Raw genomic sequence first — 25,986 nt, 5'->3', positions numbered from 1 at the left:
GGGAGCTCAAACAAAGCAACTAGTAACTAATGAGCGATTTCTCCCTAGTATCCTGTCGCGTCCCACATTTACATGGGGCAAATGCCGTTTAAAATTGCTCGTTTGAGGCATTTTTTGACAGACAGTTGGCCCAAGTATAAGTAACTTAAGACAAACACATTGGCTGGCTCTACCACACATGGACAAACATTGTCTTCCAAGATATTGCAAAAACATAAGCTATTGAAGGATTTGAATATAATAGTTAGAAAAATGTCTGTGGTGATGCAAAAAAACAAAACAAAAAACAATGCAATGTATCTAAAAATAATAAGCTCGATCATCTAAATCAAAATTTAACATCAGAAATCCTTGCACCCTCACTTAATAAAACAAAAATAAAAAAAAAATTTGAGAAACATACAAAAAAAAGTGCCATGTGCTGAATTTCAGGTGCACTGAACCACTTCAAGCTAATTGCATTGGAAGTTTTTTGTTTCTCTTTAAATGAACATTATCTTACCATTTGTCTGGTTTGTCCATGGTTAGGAATACCTAACAAACATGAAAAAAATAGATTTGGTAAGACATTGTTTCTGAGTAGTTTCTGCAAATTTCATTTCACAAACATTTCAAAACACTGTTAAAAATAACACAACATATACTGCACTGTGTACAAAATAGTACATAATAATACACCAGTAATTAATCCTACTAACTAATTCTTCCAGCACTTGTCACTACCCAAACAGCAAGCAAATGCTCTATACATCCAGTGTAACTATATCCAGTGCTTCTCAAAAACGTTATCTAGTAGTACTAGTAGTATTCCTGTCTCAAGGATTAAGTCCGTCTGTGAGGAGGAGGAATAAGGGGTCGATGGGAATCTATCTTGGAATGGTGTAATTTGGGAAGTTGACTTCGATTGGTCTTTACAAATATTACAGCTGAAGAACCGAGTAGGTCACACACGAGTCTCAATAAAATTACGGAATTACAACCACCTCAAATGTTTCCATATGCAAAAACGAGGCCACAGTCGATCTTTGCCTGATGCAAAAAGTGCATTACGGACCGCCAACAAAGCACAATGCCTACTGGAATGACTACTACAGAGGTCGTAGAGGTCAGTAAATTAAATCATCTACTAGGTCTTCTGTTAAACGACTTAGAAGTTAGGCTATGTTCACATCTACATTGTGGTAGACCATAAGATGGATCCAAGGTAGCACTGGATTTCACCAGCGCCCAATGGAATCCATGGACTTTTAACAGGGTCCACTGGGGTTCTGTCATAGTGTCCATCATTTTGACAGGAAGATTAGAGCCGAAAGCATTTGTGGCTGAGCCTCCAACTCAAATATGAACATAGCCTTACCTTAAAAAGGGTTTTCTGTTGAACTGACAAGCAATATTTTATGAAAACCACAACAAAGCTACATTTGAGCCACACCACCACCTGAAGTGTAAACATGGATTCTAAACATAAAGCAAGAATAGTTAAAGGGGTTGTCAACTTAATTTTAAATACTAAAAGATTGTACTCCCCTTTCCCGGCTCCCCACAGCATCAGTGCCACACCGTGTCTGTGTTGACAGGCTGCAGATAGCCTGTTTACAGAATATCAAAGGCTGCTGCAGCCAACTACAGACATCAGTGCTCAAACATTGAGGACTGTGATTGGTTGCAGCAGCCTGTGATGTCTCATACAGCTGTGAGGACCTGGGAAAGTAGAGTATACCATCTTTTTAATTTTTAGGCATGGTAGTGGGAAATTAAACAAAAAACATAACTGTCAACTCCTTTAAAAGTACTCCCATTTCTTTTGAGAGTTAGGGAGCAGAATCTGCTGTTTCTCCATATGACGACTCTCTATAGTTCACACAGAGAAACATCAGCATGGGGGACAGTGTACAGAAGTACTGAGCAGTGTAGATGTGATTCAAGTAGCTGTAGCAGCACATCTCTCCCTCTGCAGCAGCTTTCTCCTTCTCTTTCCAGAGTTCTATGGACAGAATTAGACAATACCCCCCTCACATACACTTCTTGTGGTTGGTCCCAGTGTCTGTTGCTACATATGTACTTCACTTGAAAACAGACAATGGACAACTAATAAGAAGGAAGGAAGACCATAACTGGCTAGCACTATAGAGGGATTTTTCAGCACAAATGCATCCGTTTAGGTAAACAACGTGAATTACACTTTTGCTAGTTACCGCATTGACAATCTTATTCACACAACTTGGTGCAAAGTGCAGTAACCATGCAAGGATAAAAAAAAAAGTCAGCAGCTTTTGAGAATTGTCACTGTACCTTTGCATCAATTGTTCGGTATCACAAAGCTCTGCCACAAAATAAAAGATGCTACAATGAAAGTACACCAGGCACAACCCATGATCAGGAGCGACACATTTTTCTTATACTCATAGACATCCCCTCTAAAATTAAATTAATGTTTAAGTCGTTTTAATGAGTAGAAATGGTTATTTTTTCTGCCCCTTGTAAAACCTTCATATAATCAGCCTCATATTAGTAATTATATAAGGTTTTTACAAGGGGCAGAAAAAATAACCATTTCTACTGATTAAAACTACTAAAACATTAATTTAATTTAAAGGGTCCAATTCATAGAAGCTTGGCGCTTTACTAAGAGTATATTTTTTGAACAGAGGAAAAGTATGTAACTGAACTTCTGCTTTAATTCAAGAAAATGGTATTGACATGCTGTGCATAAATGTATTCTGCATAGGCATGAAGGAGTGAGGGTGCACGAACCGGAGCTCCGCTGCCGCCGACATTAACAACCGAGGATACAGCATACCGTAAGCCAGGGACGAGATGGTGAAGACGGGGAGAAAGAAAGGAGACCTGCCGCCGACGAACGGGACCCCGATCAGCAGGTTCCTGCACTCACAGAGTGCTGCGGAAGCCGAGCAACAGCTCCCCGACATGGCGCCGACCAAACACGTGGGGCCGGCCTGCAACATGCCGGAGGCGCGGGAGCCCCGCTTCCCCGCCGGGAACCGAAGATACAGCTACACCGGCAGAACGAGGGGGACAAGGTAGGAGATATGGGCTCATCACCAGGCTTACCTGCCTCCGCAGCCCCTCCAGCCCTAGTTACAGCCGGGCACAAGCCATGCAGCTCTGCCTGTGAACAGCCAGCAGCCCCGGATTGGAGACAGAGAGTCCCCTCGACCCACATCCCTGAGTCCCCGAGAAGCACTCCCTCTCCCACCCAGTCTCTGGACATTAAAGAAGGGGGAAACTCAGGGCAAAACGCCATGACTAACCAGGGTACAGCAGCAGCTATAAGGGGTAACCGAAGTCCCCAGCCTGGAAGGTCTCACACACCCATCCCCAACCCTGCAGCTGCATCAGAGAAGAAGGCAGGTAACGCCATACAGACACCAGACCCCAAAACCACTTCGATGCCAGACACGGGGTCCGAGACAGACCCCATGTAACCACCGCTAGATGACTCCCAAACCCTCCACGCACTATGGCTCATGGTCCGTGCATTACCCACCAAGAGGGACTTCGAAATGCAAATCCAGAAGATAGAGGAAAAACATGAAAAAGAGATTGCTGCAGTTAGCCACTCAGTACAAGCCCTGACGGAGAGAGTCGCAGCTTTAGAGGAAAGCGCTGATACCCCGTCTACGGATTTTCAACAGTTGACTTCATTGGTAGAGAAACAGCAGAAACAGCTCAGAGACCTGACTCTGCATCTAGACGATATTGAAAACAGAGGACGCCGTAACAATCTCAAGCTGAGAGGAATCTCAGAAGATGTCCCTCCAGAGGCTCTACATGACTACGTGACAGCTATCTTCAATAAGTTGCTACAACGGCCAGAAGACAGGATAATAGAACTGGATAGAGTTCACCGTGTCCAGGGCGGGAGGACACGAAATCAAAACTTTCCAAGGGAAGTTATATGTCGTGTCCACTTCTATAGACAAAAAGAGGACATTCAGAGATTGGCATGGGAACAAGGCTCAGTGAACTTTAAAGGTATGAACATCACAATACTACCCGATGTCTCCAGATTAACCCTTAATAGCCGGAGGTTGATACGCCCGCTACTAGATGCAGCACGTAAAGCCGAAGCAACCTACAAGTGGGGACACCCATTCCACTTAATCTTACGTAAAAGAGGCCGACTCTTCACAGTTAGAACACCAGAGGACCTGGAGGGGGCGTTCTTATTCCTGGGCGTTCCTACGGTCCATGTCCCGGATTGGACAGCCCCGATGGACACTAGTCCTACCAACATGTGATATAAACGGAACTTTATAAGAGCATGGCGGCGCGTTTGCCGACCTCCCCGGAGGACCCACGGAATTGAGACCCCACATCTCTTCCCTTGTAACAAAAGGACTATCCTCGACCCATTATGAACACTCCAGATGCGGCTTGCGGTTCACTGGAATGATATAGCAGGAGCTCGAAGACAACGACACGCCGAAAGAAGACTGATAGACTCTGGTTTGCATAACTCTCCTGCTTTCTCCGTGCATGGAGATAACCTCATCCACCTAGTGCATTCCCACGTTTCCCCAAGTAGGATATCAGGGGCCCTGGTATCACCCTCCGTTGACAGGGGACCAGGCCCTCTGATTAAAAATTAGTAGTAATAAGTTGCTAGCATCTAAGTTAGCTAAGTTTGTTGCTCCCTCAGTCCACCCTCCCTAGTGTATCTGTTGCCCCATAAGGGCGCCTTTCTTCGCTACACCTCCCAACCCCCTATCTCCCCCCACCCCCCCCCTTTTTTTTTTCTCTTCTTCTTCTCTCTCCCTCCCTCTCCTCTCTCCCTCCTCCCTCTTCTCCTCGCTCCTGTCATTGGCCGCACAACCTAATATACAAGGACTGTACACCATACCTATCATGCCAACGGTACCTACTAACTTAACGATTGTCTCCATCAATGTACAGGGTTTGAACATTCCGGAAAAAAGGTCCTCAATCCTCCATCTCCTCTGGAAAAAAAGAGCACAGGTGGCCTTCGTCCAGGAGACTCATTTCCGCACGAACGCCCACCCCAGACTCTCCAATGCCAGGTTCCCGCACGCCTACCACAGTACGAACATGGAAACAAAGTCCAAAGGGGTCTCAATCCTTATCGCCAGCTCTATCCCTTGGGAACACGGGGAGACCCGCAGCGACCCAGGAGGTAGATATATTTTCCTAAAAGGTAAGCTTGCCAACACACCAGTTACACTTGCAGCAGTCTACTTCCCCAACTCCAACCAGGTGCCCTTTCTAGAAAGGACACTGGAGGAATTTAAAGAGGGCACCCTGATACTAGGCGGGGATTTTAACATTACACTGGACCCACACGCTGACACCTCCAAGGGCAATGACAGTATACCTCTTTCCGCACACCGAAGGATCAGGAAAAATCTACATAACCACCAATTAGTAGATGTATGGAGAATATTAAATCCCACTACCAAGGACTACACCTTCTTCTCTCCGCCTCACAATATATACTCAAGGATTGACTACTTCTTACTTCAACACTCATCCCTACCCGCCCTGATCACAGCAATAATAGATAACATCACTTTCTCGGATCATGCGTTAATCACCCTAGAGATAAAACTACCCTCCTTATACAAAAAAGAATGGAACTGGCGACTTAACGAGTCCATCCTCCACGACCACACAACCTCAGATGAAATTCAGAAAGCCTTAGGCGAGTACTTTGAACATAACCACACTCCAGATGTAGACCCGTTGACAATCTGGGAAGCACACAAGTGTGTTATTAGGGGTGTGTGTATTAGCCTAGGATCCCGCATCAAAAAAGAACGGGGAGAATATCTCCGGGGGTTACTCGCGAAAATACAAACTCTAGAAATAGCCCATAAGTCAGCACAGGATGGCCCAGAGGGGACAGAACTAAAATTGCTCAGGGAAAAAGTACGCACGGCCTGCTTAGGCAAAGCAAAGGCGAACTTAACGAAATGTAGACGCCATCTCTATGAATTCGGGAATAAACCCAGTCGCACACTAGCACGGGCGCTCCGCTCGGCCAGAGCTAAAGCCTACGTTCCACAAATCAACACCCCAAAAGGCCAACCCTTACACACCCCCCAACAGATAGCGGAAGCATTCCGAGAATATTACCAGGCCTTGTATAACTTATCACCATTACAATCAGAAGACAGAGAACGACGGAGGGCGGCGATAAAAGAGTACCTTCAGAGATCAAACCTAAGTAGACTCCCACAGGAAGCAATCGACGCTTTGGAGGCCCCAATTACTCAGAACGAGTTAGCAGAGACTATCTCTAAATCCCATACAGGAAAAGCACCAGGCCCGGATTGGTTAACGCTCATATATTACAAAAAATATGTAGGTACATTATCCCCTCACTTCACACGGGCCTTCAACTCCATAACGTCCGGAAGTACACTACCTAGAGACACACTGAAGGCACACATTACGGTAATCCCAAAGGAAGGAAAGGACCCAGCCCAATGTCAAAGTTACCGCCCTATTTCCTTATTGAATGTAGACTTGAAATTGTTCTCAAAAATTCTAGCGGACAGGATCTCCCCACTCTTACAATCCATAATCCATAAAGACCAAGTGGGCTTTGTGCCACTCAGAGAGGCTAAGGACAATACGACGAAGGCCATAAACCTGATACACGCCGCACAAAAACAATCTCTACCGGTCTGCTTACTGTCCACAGACGTGGACAAAGCATTTGACAGGGTAGAGTGGGATTTTCTGTTTGCCACTATGACCCACATGGGAATAGGCCCCAATATGCTACAGTGGCTGACAGGATTATACTCACGTCCAACGGCCGCAGTCAGAGTAAACGGGCAGCTCTCAACTCCCTTCTCCATAACAAACGGCACACGGCAAGGCTGCCCGCTCTCCCCCCTGATCTTCGTAATATGCCTCGAGCCTCTACTGAGACACATCCGCCTAAACCCAAATATACGGGGAATCCCGCTTGGAGATACGGAACATAGGATCGCAGCTTACGCGGACGACCTGTTATTCTTTATCTCCAACCCAAGAACAACTTTGCCGAATTTGCTGGCAGAAATAAAAACATTCTACCCTATCTAATTTCCGGATTAACTACCATAAATCAGCGGCACTAAATATCTCCATTCCGCCATCCACAGTGAACGAATTTAAAGATGCCTTTCCATTCTCATGGGCAAGAGACCATATACACTATCTTGGCATTAACCTCACACCAGACCCCCGGGAATCTATACACAGCTAACTACCCCACACTCCTGAATAAAATCAGGCAGGACACAAACGCCTGGACCAAAGGCACCTTCTCATGGTTTGGCAGAGGAGCCATAACGAAAATGAACATACTCCCTAGAGTGCTATACATATTCCAGGCCCTCCCTATACAGGTTCCGAGGCAATTTTTCCAGAACTTACACTCTCTCATGATCAAATTCATATGGGCAGGGAAACCTCCCCGCGTAGCAAGGAACACCCTGTCCAAGCCAAAAAAAGAGGGGGGTATGGGACTACCAAATTTCATGAAATACTACCAAGCGGCACATATGGTACGAGTAGTTGACTGGCACAGACACTCGGACCTTAAGATATGGGTAGAAATAGAACAAACATTCGCACCAATGCCACTAAAAGCCCTACCGTGGACACAGGGACAAAAGTCAGCAGACTATATGAAACACCCCACAATCGGCCCAACAATAAGCATAATTAACAAAATAAACAACAGCACAGACATCTCCCCTAAACCATCCCCCATGTTTCCAATCCTGGGCAATACGGCATTTCTGCCAGGCAATGAGAATAGAGCCTTCCATAACTGGGCACTGGGAGGCAGATTCCGAGCGGAACACTTCCTCCAAGAAGGCCAATGGTTATCGGTAGACATTGCTAAGAGAAATAACAGAGCCGAACCAAATCTCACTATGGCAAGCAATCCAGTTGAGGCACTTCTTCCTGTCACTCACTAGACCTAGTACATTTGCGAGACCAAAAACACAATTTGAAACCATTTGCTGCGGAGAGGGTCCCACCAGACATTCCCTATCCAGAGTATACAACATACTCAATTCACAACACGAAAACTCGCCACTAGGTTATATAAAGAGGTGGGAGGAAGATCTCAAGTTGACACTGACCCAGGAGGAAAAGGAGAAAATATTCACAATCACACATTTTTCCTCTATATCAAGTAAAGTACAGGAATCGGGATATAAGGTCCTCTCTAGGTGGTACAGGGTGCCCTCCAGATTACACAAGATATTCCCTTCGGTCTCCCCCATGTGCTGGAGATGCGGAACGGAACAAGGGACCCTGCTGCATATTTTCTGGGAGTGTTCAAGGCTGACCAATTTCTGGGCGGAAGTGTGGCGGATAACATCCAAGTTCACACACTACCTGCTACCAAAAACACCAGCATTCTTCCTTCTACATCACGGTGATATCCCTTTAACTACGTACAAAAAATCAGTGGTATGTTTCCTGGTGGGCGCGGCAAGGTCCTGCATTCCGAGACTATGGAGACAAACGGTCCCCCCCACGGTGGCAATGTGGCTGAATACGGTTAACCAGATCATGGAGATGGAGGACCTTACAGCCACATTGAAAGGTACACAAGAAAAGTACCGGAAAACATGGTACTACTGGATAGAGTTTCAGAATTCAGAGGAATTCAGATCCTTGATCACCACATAAAGCAGGAGAAATCTCGTTCCCTCACTTTCCTTCTACTTTCTCTCTTTCGCTCCAGTTCCCCCCACCTAACCTCCCCCCCTTCCACCTTACATCTCACCGCCCCCTTTATATCATTCAGACAGATCGCATTGGTGTTCGTATCCCTAGTGTGTCTCGTCTGGTAAGGGAAAAAGAATACATAGGATACAGGAAGGACAGAATATACAAAATAAACCAAAGGGGGGTACGAATCCCTCCCCCTCCCTTTTTTCCAATACTGCATATGTTACCATACAATAATACCAAGCAGAGAATAATAAAGGAAAACCACAGGTTGTAAGCAAAGTTAGAACAACGGAAAGTTCAATTGAATGTTGAAAGTAGAACTCGGAAATAAGAAAATTAAGAAAATAGTTTCACTGTTCTGTTGTCATGCTTAATGTTATGCAAACTGTTTATTTTAGAAGATTACTCACAATGTATGACTAAGATGGTGATACATAAATAAAGAATTAAAAAAAAAAAATGTATTCTGCATGGTCATTTTGAAACATCTAAAACAGCATTTTTGTTAAAGATACTCAGATGGGTATCTCATTTGCCTGTGTGAATCCAGCCTAAGAAACTTGGACCGATACCGCACTTGCAATCCTGCAATTTTTTTCCTTGCAAGAAAAACGCATTGCTTCTCTGCAACAAGTGATTTACACGTGTGAAAATAGCATGTTTCAATAGCTAAAAAGAAAATTGCATCATACTCGCATAAAAGTTGCTTCAATGTGCGAGTACGATGTGATTTTTTACATCTCCCATAGAAAATAATGTCAAAATCTGAAATACAATTCCTAACATACAAAAGCAAAATTATAACGGTTCCCGATGAGCTGTCATTTACAGTGAAACGCGTTGCACCGTTACTTACCGCAATGAACCGAAAGTAATTGTAATGAACCGCAATTAATTCAGAACTGTGAGTGTGAATGATGGAAATGAATGTTCACACATTATGATCTCTTGGTAGGACACCAGTACAATCGTTTCTCTCTTTATGCCAACTGCATCCGGCGTAGATCGCGAGAAGCCTGATACACTATCTATCACTGTGGGTTTTTATGCACTGGGTGGACATAGAAGCTGGTACTTTGGATTGCCCTAGCTTATCATACCTATTATGGATTTCTAAATTAACTAAGACATTCCCAAAATCATCATTACCTACAAATGTCTGCTATTCTATATGTCTGGAAAAAAGTGGCCACAAACCACAGTCTTCTCCCTCTGCGGATCCTTAAACTACCTCTGGAAGTGATTCAGTCACTAATTCTAGATATAGGCTTGGCTACATGCCAAGCTAGTGGGATTCATTGAGTAGGAGATATATTTGAAAACTCAACGCTTATGTCATTCACTCGTATACGCAACATAATTTATATCCCGTATAATTAATTTTACAAGTACTTATAACTCAGACACCTTTAATCTTATATGCCTCCTATTATTTTGCCCTGCTCGGAGTATGAAATCTTTATTTCATGAGGAGCAACACTCAAAAGGCATATTCCTCACTTGCATTATGCTCTCCCACATTTACTCCTCTATTTCGAACCAGATGATCTTAACAAATCTTTTTCTGCAGTTCAATGGTCGCAGGCATTGTCACTTAGTTATAAATATTCTCACTGTGTGAACCATCCGGAAACCAATAGGAAGTTACTATACCAATGGTATCTGACACCATACCGCCTATCTAAAATGTCACCACAACACTAACTTCTGTTGGAGATGCCATAAACAAATTGAATCCTTTATCCTATATTTGGTGGTCGTGTGAACATCTCAAAACATTCTGGGAACAAATCTACTATGCAATATGTTCAAACCTGCACATTAAGGTGCGCTGGGGCCCTAGTGTTGCTCTTTGGTCGTTAGGAATAGAGGACGGCACATCTGCTGATCTTCTCATTAGATTCCATATCTTAACAGCTGCCAGAACATCGCTGGCAAAACGATGGAGGTGCCAGGGTTCCTTCCTTGTCAGACATTTTCCTGATGGTTCAGCATAGTTGTATAATGGAACATTTGATTGCGACTAGACTTGATTCTCTAGCTGGGTTTAAAACTCAGAGGGCAAAATGGCTTGATTTTTCGGGATATGTGTTAACTCTCTTTAAAGATAAAATCATTGGGTTTTCTATTTTCAGTCTGTGTAGATTCCACAGTACATCATAGTTGCACACATAGGAAGCTACAATGTGTGCCAATAGTAGGTTGCATACATTGTAGCTTTCTATGTGTGCAACCTACTATTGGCAAGTGTTTCTAATCCTGGCAGGGCCATCTTCAGCTCTTACATCATCGGACCTAATTTGAAGTTCATTTTTATCAGTTTACACCTGTTACTCTCCCGTCCCCTCTGTTAAACCCCCTTTCTTTCAAGGTAACCCTCAACACCGACTCCTGATGTTGATTGCACTAATGAAACGATACAACTTATAAGACGTAACTACCCTTATGGCATGTTAGTGATTTATTGTGTGCATTTACTACAGATAGATTATGCCAGATTATAATTGGATCATGTGTTTTTTTTCTTCCTTTCTTATTTCCATATGTTGTTCACAAGCACTGCATTTATGCGATTTGTATTGATAGCATTATTTAAAACCAATAAAATATTTGTTATTAAAAAAAAAATTGTTTTAGTTTATAAACGTCTACTCTGTGAAGGACTTTAGTAATTCTAGACTGTTTCTGCCCCTGCAAAGAATTTGCTGTAACCTGCAATTAAAATTGGATTTTCCTGTATTTACTTTCTTCTATTACCCCAAATTCTGCTATTATAAAATATAAAAAAAAATATATGTATATATAGTACATATGAATATATAAAGGAAAGAACGAGTTAAGGGACTTGTCTGGGATTAGAAAAAAGGGTCTTCCTTTGTCCCAGGAAGAGCTCCACGTCAATGCAGGCTATTTTTGATTTTGTAGCTCATTCCCATCCAGGTCAGTAGAGCACAATTGCGATATTAGACACAGCCCATGGACAGATGTGGCACTGTTTCCAGGAAAAAGCAGACCCTTTTTTTTTAACCAATTCTGGAATCCCCTTCAAACACTCTCTCTATTGAAAACAAAGGTGGTGCACATTGTGAACATGTGGTGGGTCTGCTACTGCTGAGATAAATAGAAATTTGTCCAATCAGTGCTGTAGTAATTCTATTCACATATGGAAAGATAACAAGACCGAAAGACTGATTGCAAGCTTGTTGACCACAAAGGCTCTTCCTAAAAGGGCATTATGGTTTCAGCAAGTAAAACTTTTATTACATAATTTAAAGTCATGCATTTACCTTCTGCATCAATTCCGCACGATTAAAAACGGATATTTTTGGTATAACTTACCGTAAAATCTCTTTCTCATCACGTTCATTGGGGGACACAGCCAGACCATGGGATATAGCCACTGCCACTAGGAGGCGACACTAAGCAAAAGTGTTAGCTCCTCCCACCAGGCTATATCCCCCCTGCAGGCACTCAGCTAATTAGTTTGTATGCAAGCAGTAGGAACAGTCAGTGGGAGTACACAAGAATATTTACATTTTAACGTAAACTAAAAATAAACACATACCAGTCTTCTGGATATATATCTCGTCATTTGACCCGAGACCAAAGGGCTCAGCCCTACTATCTATAAAGAAATGAATCTTTGGCAGGGTGCTGTGTCCCCCAATGAACGTGACGAGAAAGAGATTTTACGGTAAGTTATACCAAAAATATCCGTTTCTTGTCCGTATCCTTGGGGGACCCAGCCAGACCATGGGACGTTCAAAAGCAGTCCCGAAAATAAAAAGGCTGGGATTTACCCAGAAAAAAAGGTCCCCAGCAGTCAGGGGACGGACGCCTGTAGAACCTTCCTACCCAGGGCGGCGTCCGCTGATGCATATGTATGGACCCTATAAAATTTAGCAAATGTATGCAGGGACGTCCAAGTGGCTGCCTTACATACCTGTAATGCTGAGGCTCCATGGTGAACCGCCCAGGAAGCCCCCACCACCCTTGTAGAGTGGGCCATTATCCGGAATGGTGGTGACTTCCCCTTGGCTCGGTAAGCCTCTGTCACTAGCGTCCGAATCCACCTCGAGATGGTCACCTTTGAGGCCGCAGAACCCTTACGCGGCCCCTCCGGGATTACGAACAGCGTCTCTGTCTTCCGGAAGTCTTTGGTCCTTGCCACATAAATTTGCCAGGCCCTTACTGAATCTAGTCAGTGCAACGCTCTCTCCCTCGCATGTCCCGGTGCCGGGCAAAAAGATGGAAGTACAATATCTTCGTTGAGGTGAAATGCTGATACTACCTTTGGTAGGAAAACCGGAATTGGTCTCAGCACCACCTTGTCTTGGTGAAAAGTCAAGAAGGGGGGTTCGACTGATAGTGCAGCTAATTCGGATACCCTCCGTATTGATGTGATCGCCACCAAAAAGACCACTTTCCAGGATACCAGTCTCATTGGTACCTCCCTGAGTGGCTCAAAAGGGTGTGATAGCAAAGCATCCAGCACCAAGTTCAGATCCCATGCCAGAGTAGGTAGCCTGAACGGGGGTGACGTATGTGCAACCCCTTGAAGAAAAGTCCGCACCGCCAACCTGTTAGCGATTGGCTCTGGAAAAGAACTGAAAGAGCCGATACTTGTCCTCTTAGTGAACCTAGCTTCAACCCTAATTCTAGTTCCGCCTGTAGGAACGCTAGAATGTTTGCTAGTGAGAAGCGCATGGGATGTATATGGCGGTCTTCACACCAGCTGAAGAAGCGTTTCCAGATGCGCTAATAAATTGTTGATGATGTTGGCTTCCTGGCTTGGACCATAGTTCGGATAACTGCCTCCGAGAAACCCCGTTTCTTCAATATCGCGGTCTCAACGGCCAGGCCGTCAAACGAAGCGACTTTGACTTTGGGTGGAAGATTGGTCCTTGTGATAGTAGATCCTCCCGTTCTGGAAGTGGCCACGGAGCGTCGGCCAACATCTCGATTATGTCTGGATACCATGCTCGCCTCGGCCAATCCGGAGCCACCAGGATTGCTGGTCCTCCTTCCTTCTTGATCTTCTTTAGTATTCTGGGAATGAGAGGAAGAGGAGGAAATACGTACGGTAGTCTGAACTCTGCCCACGAGATCAGTAAGGCGTCCACAGTTACCGCCTGATGGCCTCTTGAACGTGCTACGAAGGGGAGAACCCTGTAATTTAGTCTGGACGCCATCATATCAACATCCGGAGTGCCCTAGCTCTGACATATCGCTTGAAAGACCTCCGGATGCAGCTGCCACTCGCCGGGGTCCACTGTCTTTTGACTGAGAAAATCTGCTACCCAGTTTTCTACCCCTGGGATGTGAACTGTCGATATGGACTGTAGATGTTTCTCTTCCCAGCTGAGTATGCCGGATACCTCCATCATTGCTCTCGCACTTCTTGTGCCCCCCTGCCGATTGATGTATGCCACTGCCGTAGCATTGTCCTGTGACCACACCCCCTGGGTGGTGTCCCTCCAAAGTTCTGCCCCAGCCGTAACGACTGGCGTCGGTGGTCAGTATTCTCCACTGTCCTGGAAACAGTGACCGACCCCCTTGGATTCTCCTGAGATTCGTCCACCATCTCAGGGCAAGGCGAACCTTTGGTGTCATGGAGATTTGCTGGTCTAACGTCCACTGCGACCTGTTCCAGTGTGCCAGAATGAAATGTTGAAACTCCCTGGAATGGAACTGTGCGAATGGTATCGCTTCGAAGGAGGCTACCATCATGCCCAGTACTCTCATGCAATACCTGATGGTCGTCTGCCTCCCCTGAAGTAGTGGACGCACCTTGTTGACCAGTGTTACTGCTTTCGCCTGCGGCAGGCGACTCTGGTGCTCCTTGGTGTTGAACACCATCCCTGGAAATTCCAACTGTTGAGTTGGTACTAGACAAGATTTCTCGTGGTTTATGACCCAACCATATTCCTCCAAAGTCTGAAGCGTGATTCGCAGACTCTCTAAATTGCCTTCCTGGTCTGGAGCCTTCACCAGTATGTCGTCCAGGTAAGGGATGGCTATCACCCCCCTCGCATAGATTAGTGCCATTACCGCTGCCAGCACCTTTGTAAAGACTCTCGGGGACGTTGAGAGTCCGAACGGCAGCGCTACAAATTGGTAATGGCTCCCCTGGATCTCGAAGCGTAAAAACTGCTGGTGGGATTCGCGAATCGGAATATGCAGGTACGCGTCCCTAATGTCCACTGACGCCAGGAACTCCCCCAGTTCCATAGACGCTATTACCAACTTGAGGGATTCCATCCTGAAATGTCTTGCTTTGACGTAATGATTTAGTCTTCTTAGGTCGAGGACCAGTCTGACCCTGCCATCCTTCTTGGGAACTATGAAGAGATTCAAATAAAAACCCCTTCCGCGCTGACATGATGGCACCGACACCACTACTCCCTGCGCCAATAGTTGTCCTACTGCCTGGTGCAGCTGTGTTGCCTTCCCTGGGTCCTTCGGTACCCTGGACCTGAGAAACTGCTCCTGTGGAAATGTTGCAAATTCGATGGCATACCCTCATGATACGACCTCCTGTACCCAGGCGTCGGTCACGTGGGCTAACCATACATCCTGGAACAGGAAGAGCCTGCCCCCCACCCTGTGAATAGCGGGTGGGGGAAGACCCTGTCCTTGCGCCCCTGGGTGCCTTGGAGCGAGCTTGCCAGGCCGGCCTGGTCTTAACGGAAGAATTCTTCCTCTGCTCTGCTGGGGCCCTTCTTGACTGAGCCCACTGACCTGTTGTGGGCCGGGATGTAAACTGCCGAAAGGAACGAAAGAAAGATTTCTTCCTAGATGGCGCTTTTCTTGACCTTCCAGCCCCTTGCGGAAGTGACATACTCTTCCCGCCCGTAGCGTCCTTAAAGTAGATCGTCGAGGTTTGGGCCAAACAATCTCTTACCCTCAAAGGGTAGTTTCGTCAGAACTGCCTTAGATGATGTATCTGCTGACCAGCTTTTCAGCCATAGTGTCCTCCGTGTAGCCACGGACGCTGCCGATGCGCGTGCAACAAATTTGGCTGCATCCAAACTCGCCGCGCAGACGAATTTTCCTGCCTGAATGATATTTTCAGTGACGTCCAGCAGCTCACTGGGCGGGGCGCCTGCCAGAATATCCTTGCGCAGCTGTTTTGCCCATGCCACCGACGCCTTGCTCACCCAGGCCGAAGCAAAGGTGGGTCGCAAAGCAGTGCCTGTCGCCTGGAAAGTTGTCTTCGCCAATGCATCAAGCTTCCTGTCCTGTCGCCTAAAAAAGTTGTCTTCGCCAATGCATCAAGCTTCCTGTCCTGCGCGTCGGTTAGAACCGCAACCTCGGCTGAAGGTAACGCCGTGCTCTTTGATAAGCGTGATACTGGCGGGTCTACCACCGGAGGTACTGACCACCTTTTGACTAGATCCTCTGAGAAAGGATACGCAATGTCCCAGGATTTACCTGGCTGTCTGAAGCGTTTGTCCGGACTCTCCCATTCTTTCCCCAGGACTTCCTCAAAATCCTGATGGAAAGGAAACGTTTGGCGAATGCGCTTTTGCCGTTTAAATGATACGGTAGACTGTGGTACCTCGACTGGAGTCTCGGCTACCTGCAGCGTGTCCTTAACTGCCACCACCAAGCTGTCCATTAAAGTGGCCAGCCTGGACACCTGTTCATCATCTAGGTCTGACAGTGATGACACAGTGGACCCTTCCTCCTCCTCCAGACCGCTACTACCCCCCGAAAAATCGTGCGGAGGCTGATCTTGGTCTGCGGCTTGATATGCTGAGGAGCATGAGGCCCGTGAGGGATCCGATCTAACCGACCTCACTGTATGCAGAGACTGCTTAGAAGCTTCCCTGGACCTATGGTACATCCGTGATGCTTCCCTGGAACCATGAGGAGCGTGAAAAGACTCTCTAGAGTATTGCGACCTCGAAGATCTGGACGACCTTCTGTACCGATGAGATCTGTGAGAAACCCTTTCAGAGCTGCGGGATCTCCGCCTCTTGTGCGAACTTCCCCGCGAACGCTCCAGGGCAGACACCTCCGAATCGGATTCTAAACGGCGCAATATCGCTGCCGACGAGCTGGCTAGTCCTGACACTGCTGCGGCTAGTGATCTAGCCCATTCAGGCTCGATTACCTGCTCTACAGGGGCGGCGGGGGGCACCGGGGTCCCTGGAGCCGATCGCACTGGGTTACAGGCTACACAGCGGGATTCCACCTGACCGCTTGGGAACTTAGCGCTGCATAACGTGCACGCATAGTATTTCGCCCTCCCCATAGCCTGACTGGAACCCTCTGGTCTAGGGTCAGACATGACGCAATCCACACACCTATAGATAACCGCAAGGGAGTGGTGGGGATATGGGTAGGGTGTCTCCGTATATTGCTGAGAGTGAGTACCCGCAGGGGGGGAAAAACACAGGGGAGAGCTGCCTTGGCAGGGCTTACTCCGTCCTGCGGTTGTCCTGGCCCAGCTGGAGCTTCTGGGTCTTGGCGGCCTTCTCTGTGGTATAAACGCTGGAAGCTGCCACCGCTGGAGACTGTAGCTGCTGGCGACTGGTGCTGCTGACCGACTGGTGCTGCTGCTGACTGGAGCTTGCTGATTGCAGAACAAACCGCACTGCCAGGAGGTGCTTGCGGTTTGAAGAAAAAAAACCGCTGCAGTAAGTGCCAATGGCAAGAAGTGGAGCTGCTCACTAGCAAGTAGTTCCTTGCAAGAACTACTGGGAGCGGCCATCTTCTTTGCTGGCCGCCTCCTTAAATGTCCCGCATGGCCGGGATGGGCGTAGCCTGCCCCGGAAGTCCAGACGCGTCACCAGAAGTGCTGAGTGCACCACACTAATGCGTCCCCGCGGCCGGCGCCCCACCCCCCGGGGCGCCGCAGCTCACTCTGCAGCCTGCTCCTTGTGTCACAGCCGCGATTATGTGAGTACCACCGCCCGCGGCCGCAGCAGTCACCCACAGCCATACCTTCCTGTGGGCGCAGCATCCACCCCCTCCCAGCCTTGGCCGGTAAGCACCCAGCCCCCTGTGTTCAGCAGTGTCTCTGGATAGAGAGGGGGGAGGGGGAGAGGGGCATAAACACATATGCACTGAACTAGGCAGATGAGAGAGGAGGAGATAGGTAAAGAGAAGGAGGGAATGCACCTAAACTCCTTTCCTCCCCAGGACCTTCCAAGGTGGTGGGGGTCCTCTGAAGGGGTTCCTGGCAGCCGACCGCAGACTTGGAGGGAGGTTTGAAGTTCCGTTCCCTTCTCCCGGATACGCTCTCCCCTCTCTCCTTCTGCGCTCCAGCATTGTTCCCCCCTGCGCTCGCCGTCCGAGAGGGCCGCTGCTCCAGAGGGGGGAACCCTATTGCTGGCGGGCAACGACGCCAATGCACATAGGCAGGGTCGTGCCACCTTTTCTTCACTGGGTAGGGCGCCGCAGAGTGGCGGAGACACCATCTGCCTGCGCCCTCCCAGGCAGGACAGGAAAGCCAGGGAAAAGCCCCGACCCCCCGTATTCCCCTCCATCAAGTCCTCCTGGACCTGACCTGTCTGCTTCCTTGCAGACACGAAGCTAAAAACTAATTAGCTGAGTGCCTGCAGGGGGAATATAGCCTGGTGGGAGGAGCTAACACTTTTGCTTAGTGTCGCCTCCTAGTGGCAGTGGCTATATCCCATGGTCTGGCTGGGTCCCCCAATGATACGGACGAGAAATATCTGCTTGCAGTCAGTCAATACAGCCTTCATGGTAAAAATCTGTTCTGGTCCCTGTGCACCTATAGGTACACAACTCATTAACAGACATCTCTGAAAACTATATTATAATAAATAGTAGCATAGTATGTAAGGCTGAAAGTAGCTATATGTCTATCCAGTTCAGCCTATTACCCTCCAATGCTGATCCAGAGGAAAGCAAAAAAACAAAACCAGTAGAAGCTAATTTTCTTCATTTAAGGAAAAAAAATCCTTTTTTTCACATTGTAGGTCTTGCTAACCCCTTAAGGACCAGGCTGTTTTTAGAGATTTTACCCATGTGGTGGTTCTACTGCCCTATTTTTTTTCCTTCAGCTGCCAAAATTATTTTAGTTGCATTTTTTTACCATGACATATAGGGCTATTCTTTTATATCTTTTTTTCACTGCCTCCCCCCCCATTTTCTAGTTTTTATTGGGAATTAAAAGTTTTAAAAAAAGAGCATATATTTTGGGTCATTTTCTTTTTTAATTATATATTTATTTTATTCTGTATATTTTTTTTTCACTTATTTTTGTAACTATTTCTTTTTCCATCTATGACCCCCATGAGGTCATATAAGACCTCCAGGGAACATTCACATGGTCTTTTTTTGATTTGACACTTTTTCCCTGTAGCTGGACCATCCATAGGAGCCCTAGTTACAGGGGAAAACATCCCCCTGTAGTGACAAAGTCACTAACAAAGCTGATTAGGGTCTGTTAGGACCCTGCAGCTCTGCTGTAACAGGGAGACTCACACCTCCACTTCTTAGCACTCAGTGAGTGCTATGTACCAGGAAAGGAGAAGGCAGAAGTAGTTAATCAATAGTTGATCAGCCCGGGTCCGCCACTCGGGACCCCGATCGATCAGCTGATTTGGGCGCATGAGTTCGGAGCCGCAATAACACAGAGGTCGACGCGGAAGCCTCTGCGCCTACCTCGGTGTAGTGGCCGTCGCTTGTAACTGCAGGCACAGCTCTTAATGAAATCAATGGGAACCGTGCCTGCAGTTACAAGCGCTGGCCATTACATGGAAGGTTGGTGCGGAGTCTTCTGCTCCAACCTTTGTGTATTTGGAGCGGAAGTCTCCGGCCAACCTCCCATGTAGTGGCCGTCGCTTGTAACTGCAGGCACGGCTCCCATTGATTTCAATGAGAGCCATGCCTGTAGTTACAAGCGACGGTCACTTCACGGAGGTTGACGAGGAGGCTTCCACTCTGACCTCTGTTATTTTGGCGCTGACTGCATGCGCCCACATAACTGATCGGTCGGGTTCCCGAGCAGCGGACCCCAGCCGACCAACTATTGGTGACCTATCCTGATGATAGGTCATCAAGAGTATTTCAGTGGAAAACCCACTTAACTTTACTGAATGGTGAACACTATAGAAACAAATCCCCAAAACAGTGGCGGAATTTCTTCACGGTTTTTCCATCACCCCCCAAAACAAAAATGTAATAAAAGTTCTAAAAGGCTTGAACAATGTAAAATGAAAGTTGATTTGTTACAATGGTTGTTACTTTGTGTACTATAAATAACACCAATGCAGATTTCCTTCTTATAACAATTAATACCAACACAGGATAATATATTTCTCTTTTAATGTGCTTAACTGCTCCAAGTTAAAAAAAAAAAATCAAAACAAGCTCGCCTTTAACTGTTCTTCCATAACATGTCTAGATACTTTTGGTATGCTGCAGGGATCACATTTCCTCCTAAATACTCCAGTACATCCATGCACTGCAGTAGTTCAGCATATACATTTCTGTGTACTACCGAGCTTGAACCTGCATATCTAGGCTCCAGCAGTATAAAACAGTCATTCTGTTATTCTATTTGCCTAATGACATTGCTGATTAAACAAGACTTTGCAGTCAGGAGTAAATGTCTGTTGTCTTGACATTTTACATTTAGCATAGAAAGAATAAAGTTCCATAATTTAGGATTTCTCATCAACTTTCAATTTCAATGTAATATGCAATTTATGCTCTGTTCATATCTGTGTGCCATAGGAGCAGGAAAACTGAGCCCATGCATAGAACGGTCCTGTTCTATACTAGAATCGAATGGTCCTGGATGTAGCCCACTGACTATAATGGGGTTTGTCCGGTTTCTATCAAGCCCTCTGGCATTTTCACAGACAAAATAACTGCAGTATTTCATCCAGGATTTTGGGACAGAAATATGTTGAAGCTCTTGAATGGAGCCTGAGATGTAGATGTAAACAGAACCTAAGTGACTTGCACCCCTAGTCATGACTTGAATGTTGCACCAACTTATAGCTGTATTGACACAAGCATCACTTTGTACTTAAAAGGATGTCCAAGATTAAAAAAAACATGTCTGCTTACCTTCAGGATTAGGTCTACGTATGTCCATGGGTTGTATCTAATATTACAGCTTAGCTCCCTTAAAGTAAATGAGGATTAGCTACAATACCACATACAACCTGTGGACAGATGTGGCAATATTTCTGGATGCCATGTTTTTTTTAACCTGGACAAACCCTTTAAGGGGATGTTCACACACTGCAGAAATGTTGTGGAAATCCAACACATTTTAAAAGTACAGGCTGTATATGAGAGGTAATGAAAACTTAGCAACACGCTGCTGGAAATCTCTGCAAAAACAGACTTGTGGTGCAGATTTTAAATCCATAACTTTTCAGTCTATGCTGCAGACTTTCACCGTAGATTTCACCTCTTCATATGAGGGGTTGCAATTTGCATCAAAACGCGCATGTAACACATACAGGTTTTCATTCAGATGCAGAACAAAATCCAAAGAGGATTTTCCGTAACGTGTCAACATACCCTACGGATACATTCCCACAGAAATTCCATTTACAGTATAAGCCATGTGGATGAGTTTTTAAACCCCTTTGAAGCATTTTAGAACAAGTTCTGTTCCTTCTACAGGAAAGGACATTACAGTTTGGGATGAACAGAGCTTATTCAATATTAAATAGCTGTAGCCCTGGTTCAATCAAAGCTACAGACGTGTCTTTGGTGTCATTTTAAAGCCAAGACTCATGGCTTTAACATGATACCAGAAACTTGTCCATAGCACCAACAGAGCTGAGCTACAGCTGATTGACATTGAACAATCTCTATCCGTCCAAAACTGTAATGTCCTTACCTGTAGAAGGAACAGAACTTGCCATTTGAAGTGGGGCTGGGAAAGCTGAATATACTTAAAAAGAAAAAATGTGGATATATTGTCCAAAAGTAGTAAAACATAAAATAACCTATATACATTTGTCACAGAATACAGTTAATTTTTATACCCCATGGTGGAAACTCTAAAAATAGACCCTCAAAAATAATGCTGTTATTGGTTCAGTGCACCACCATTGCTCACCTCACCCGCCTATTACTGGGCTGCGGTCAGGTGTCGCGGTCATTAATGCTCTGCATGGCTCGTCTCTGAACACTCCTAGGCTTTTGCTTACAGGGCTCATGCGTGCTCCTGCCCTACCTCTTAAAGGGCCTGTGCACAGTCCTCTAACCGATCCCCCATTTTTGCATCTGCTACGTTAGGCATCCACCCCATGTTCACTTATTCTGGTTCTGACCCTTATCTGTGTTCTGACTAATCTGATTTCTGTCCTCCCTGACCTCGGCTCTGTATTTTGGAATCTACTATTTGTCTGCTGCCTGCCCTGACCTACAGCCTGTTCTTTGTTTAGGCACCTATGCTGCCAGCCCTGATGCAAGCCTGTCCTTTTACTACTCACCTGTACAGACCTTAAGGTACCGGCACCATGCCCAGTGCAGTGTCAGCAGCCACACAACCAGGATTATGCGTATAATGCCTTGGGGACTTCGCAGCAAAACTCTTCCAAGTAAGATATTGGTTAAGTGTGAAAATCGGTATTTCTCAGCTGGTGCCACCACAGATAACCCACAGCCAAACTGTTGTGTGGCAAGGAGAATCCACATCTGCCTGTTATTCAATATATTATATGTACCCAAAATTGGCTCCTATAAAAACTAGAACCCATCCCGCAAAATACAAGGTGTCATACAGGTACCTTGGTGAAATAAAATGTAAAAATTAGAACCGCTAGAACACAAAAAAGGGAAAGCAATTTAGTTCTTAAAGCTACTAAGCTACTACGCTTTAATCTATAACCTATTATTTATTTGTAGTGTGTCTCTGACTAGATAGTCATTTTTAGTATATATTTAATAAAGGTTAATTTTTAATCCTATTCGGTGAAACGTTTCTTGGATAATTAGGATTTTTGTGCCACGGTGAAAGGGATTAAAGCTACTAAGGGGTTGAAAATGGACTTACGGCGACTCAGTAATGCGCCAAATAAATTTACCTGAGACACAAATTCTAAATCTACAATTAAGGTGACATTTTCGGTATGGTTTTTCTAATTCTACTTAGACTGGGTTAAAAAATCTCATTCATATAGCAAGGGGGGAAAATTACATTGAATCTGGAGCCAAATTGGTGTGCAGTGAAGATTTTATATATGTAGCATCTCAACTGTTTGCTGCAGATTTCAAATTTTTTACAGTGTAAATATTGAAATTTGCAGCATTTTCAGGCTGAAATCTACAACAGAAACTGCATCAGCGGTACTCACCCACGTTCACTACTGTGCGTGAGCATCAGAACTTGACCATGGAGCAATAGAAGAAGGCATAATGAAAAAAGTTTGGTACCATGTTAGCCAGTAGAGCAAAATATGATTGTTCCCAGTAAGAGAAACCACGTAATCTTGTAGATATACCTTTTAATGGCTAAAAAAAAAAAAAATATGATGTTATAGTGAGCCTTCAAACCTCTCAGGATTCTTCCTCAGGCATAATGAAATAGATCCGAAGAGGCAGGCGCATGAGTGTGTGTGTGTATATACATACATACATACATACATATACACACACATATACATATATATACATATACACACACATATACATATATATACACATACACACACATATACATATATATACACATACACACACATATACATATATATACACATACACACACATATACATATATATACACATACACACACATATACATATATATACACATACACACACATATACATATATATACACATACACACACATATACATATATATACACATACACACACATATACATACATATACACATACACACACATATATATACATATACACACACATATACATATATATACATATACACACACATATACATATATATACATATACACACACATATACATATATATACATATACACACACATATACATATATATACATATACACACACATATACATATATATACATATACACACACATATACATATATATACATATACACACACATATACATATATATACATATACACACACATATACATATATATACATATACACACACATATACATATATATACATATACACACACATATACATATATATACATATACACACACATATACATATATATACATATACACACACATATACATATATATACATACACACACATATACATATATATACATACACACACACATATACATATATATACATACACACACACATATACATATATATACATACACACACATATACATATATATACATACACACACATATACATATATATACATACACACACATATACATACACACACACATATACATACACACACACATATACATACACACACACATATACATACACACACATACACACACACATACACACACATACATATATATACATACACACACACACACACACACACACACACACACACACACACACACATATATATATATATATATAAATATAGTGTATTATATATATATATACATATACACACACACACATACATATAAATAGCCCTCTGATAGAGATGTGGAGGTTTTATGGTCCCCGGATTAGTGTTAGGGAGTCACCAGGCCAGCAGTGTTACTATACATGTCTCTCCACCCATCTTGTTGTAGTATCCCTTTACGTGCAAACGAATCACATCCATGTCTGTGCCTTGTCATAAGTATGTGTGTGTATATATATGAGGAAGAATCCTGAGAGGTTCGAAAGCGCACAATAACATCAAGTATTTTTTTTAGCCATTACAAGGTATCATATCTACAAGATTACTTGGTTTCTTTTGCTGGGAACAATCACATTATGGAAGAAGGTGGCATGGTCTGTTGAATCACATTTGCAATACATGTATGGTTGGCTGTATGTGCACCACTTACCTGTGGAACAGATGGCACCAGGATGCACTGAGCAGTGTTCTGTTGAAAAAACCCTGGTTCCTCGCAATCATGTGGCTGTTATTTTGACACAAATTACCTACCAAAACATTGTTGCAGACCAAGTACACCCCCATCATGGCAACAATATTCCCTAATAGAAGTGGCTTCTTTCAGCAGGATAATGCACTCTGCCGGACTGCAATGGTCTTAGAAACAGGACAAAGTGTTGACTTAGCCTCAAAAATTCCCCAAATCTCAATCTGATTCAACATCTGTGGGATGTTCTGTAAAATCAAGTTTGATTCTTGGATTCTTGAATTCCAAGTGTGCTCTGTGGTGAAGCACAGAAGCATTATGCTCTGAGGATACTCTCCAGCTCCATGAACTGTAGGACTGCTTAGGAACCAGCTTAGATGAATGGAGCAAAGTACAGAGAGGTCTTAGAAGAAAACCTGCCCGAATAACACTCTGGACTTTAGACTAAGGTTGACCTTTATAGAGGACAAGAACTCACTAGCCAATCGGACAGAGCATGATAGGGTCTGCAGAGAGTAATGAGAGAAAATCCCCAAATCCAGGTGTATCAAGCTTGTAATATCACGCCTAAGACTACTTGAGTCTGTAATCTCTGCAAAAAGCAACTCAAAACCTGATCAATACCTCTTCCAGATACATTTATATGTTGCAGAATTGGTGTAGATTTTCTACAGCTGAAAAATCTGTACCAAAAACCCATGCTATTGTTGCAGATTTTGACACAGATCAGCAGCAGACGACATCATCTTTAAATGTAAGGATGAAATCTGCAGCACAAATTATACTGTGGATCTTGTTGCAGGTTCACACAAAAGCCAGCTACACATGAACGTACCCTAAAATGGGTTTTCCAGGTCTGAACTATTGATGATCTATCCTCAGATGATCCTGCTGCATTACCAACCCAGGCCGCTGAAATGTGGACAGACTGCCAGGAATTTTGAGCAGCAGGTAGAGTTGAGCGAACATACTCTGCCGAGCTTGATACTCGTTTCGAGCATTAGCGCACCCGATGGTGCTCGTTACTCGAACGAGCATCAAGCCGTGTTCGACCCCACCTCCAGTTTTTTGGCTCCTCCCCGCCACGCGCGTCGAGAGACAGAGGCAAAGAGAGGCAAAGAGAGGCAGAGAGAGGCAGAGAGAGGCAGAGAGAGGCAGAGAGAGAGAGAGGCAGAGAGAGGCAAAGAGAGGCAGAGAGAGGCAGAGAGAGAGAGAGAGAGAGAGGCAGAGAGAGAGAGAGAGAGAGAGGCAGAGAGAGAGAGAGAGGCAGAGAGGCAGAGAGAA

The 25,986-nt window shown here is 44.8% G+C and overlaps 1 protein-coding gene across 6 annotated transcripts in view; it reads right to left on the bottom strand.

Moving 5' to 3' along the window:
• The window catches only part of MTA1 (metastasis associated 1), a 203,744-nt gene that overhangs the window by 36,563 nt on the left and 141,195 nt on the right, over positions 1–25,986 (bottom strand). For 3 of the 6 annotated variants that reach the window (XM_066608606.1, XM_066608608.1, XM_066608607.1), the window contains exon 18: positions 503–534. The exons of the other annotated variants lie outside the window; for them this stretch is intronic. In XM_066608606.1, coding sequence (XP_066464703.1) covers positions 503–534 — 32 coding nt within the window. The remainder of the gene's footprint in view (positions 1–502; positions 535–25,986) is intronic. 6 annotated transcript variants of the gene reach the window in all.

The sequence above is a fragment of the Eleutherodactylus coqui genome, chromosome 6 (genome assembly GCF_035609145.1).
Source record: "Eleutherodactylus coqui strain aEleCoq1 chromosome 6, aEleCoq1.hap1, whole genome shotgun sequence".
Classification (NCBI taxonomy): domain Eukaryota; kingdom Metazoa; phylum Chordata; class Amphibia; order Anura; family Eleutherodactylidae; genus Eleutherodactylus; species Eleutherodactylus coqui.
The sequence above is the reverse complement of the archived record's forward strand: the minus strand, read 5'-3'. Positions and strand labels throughout refer to the sequence as shown.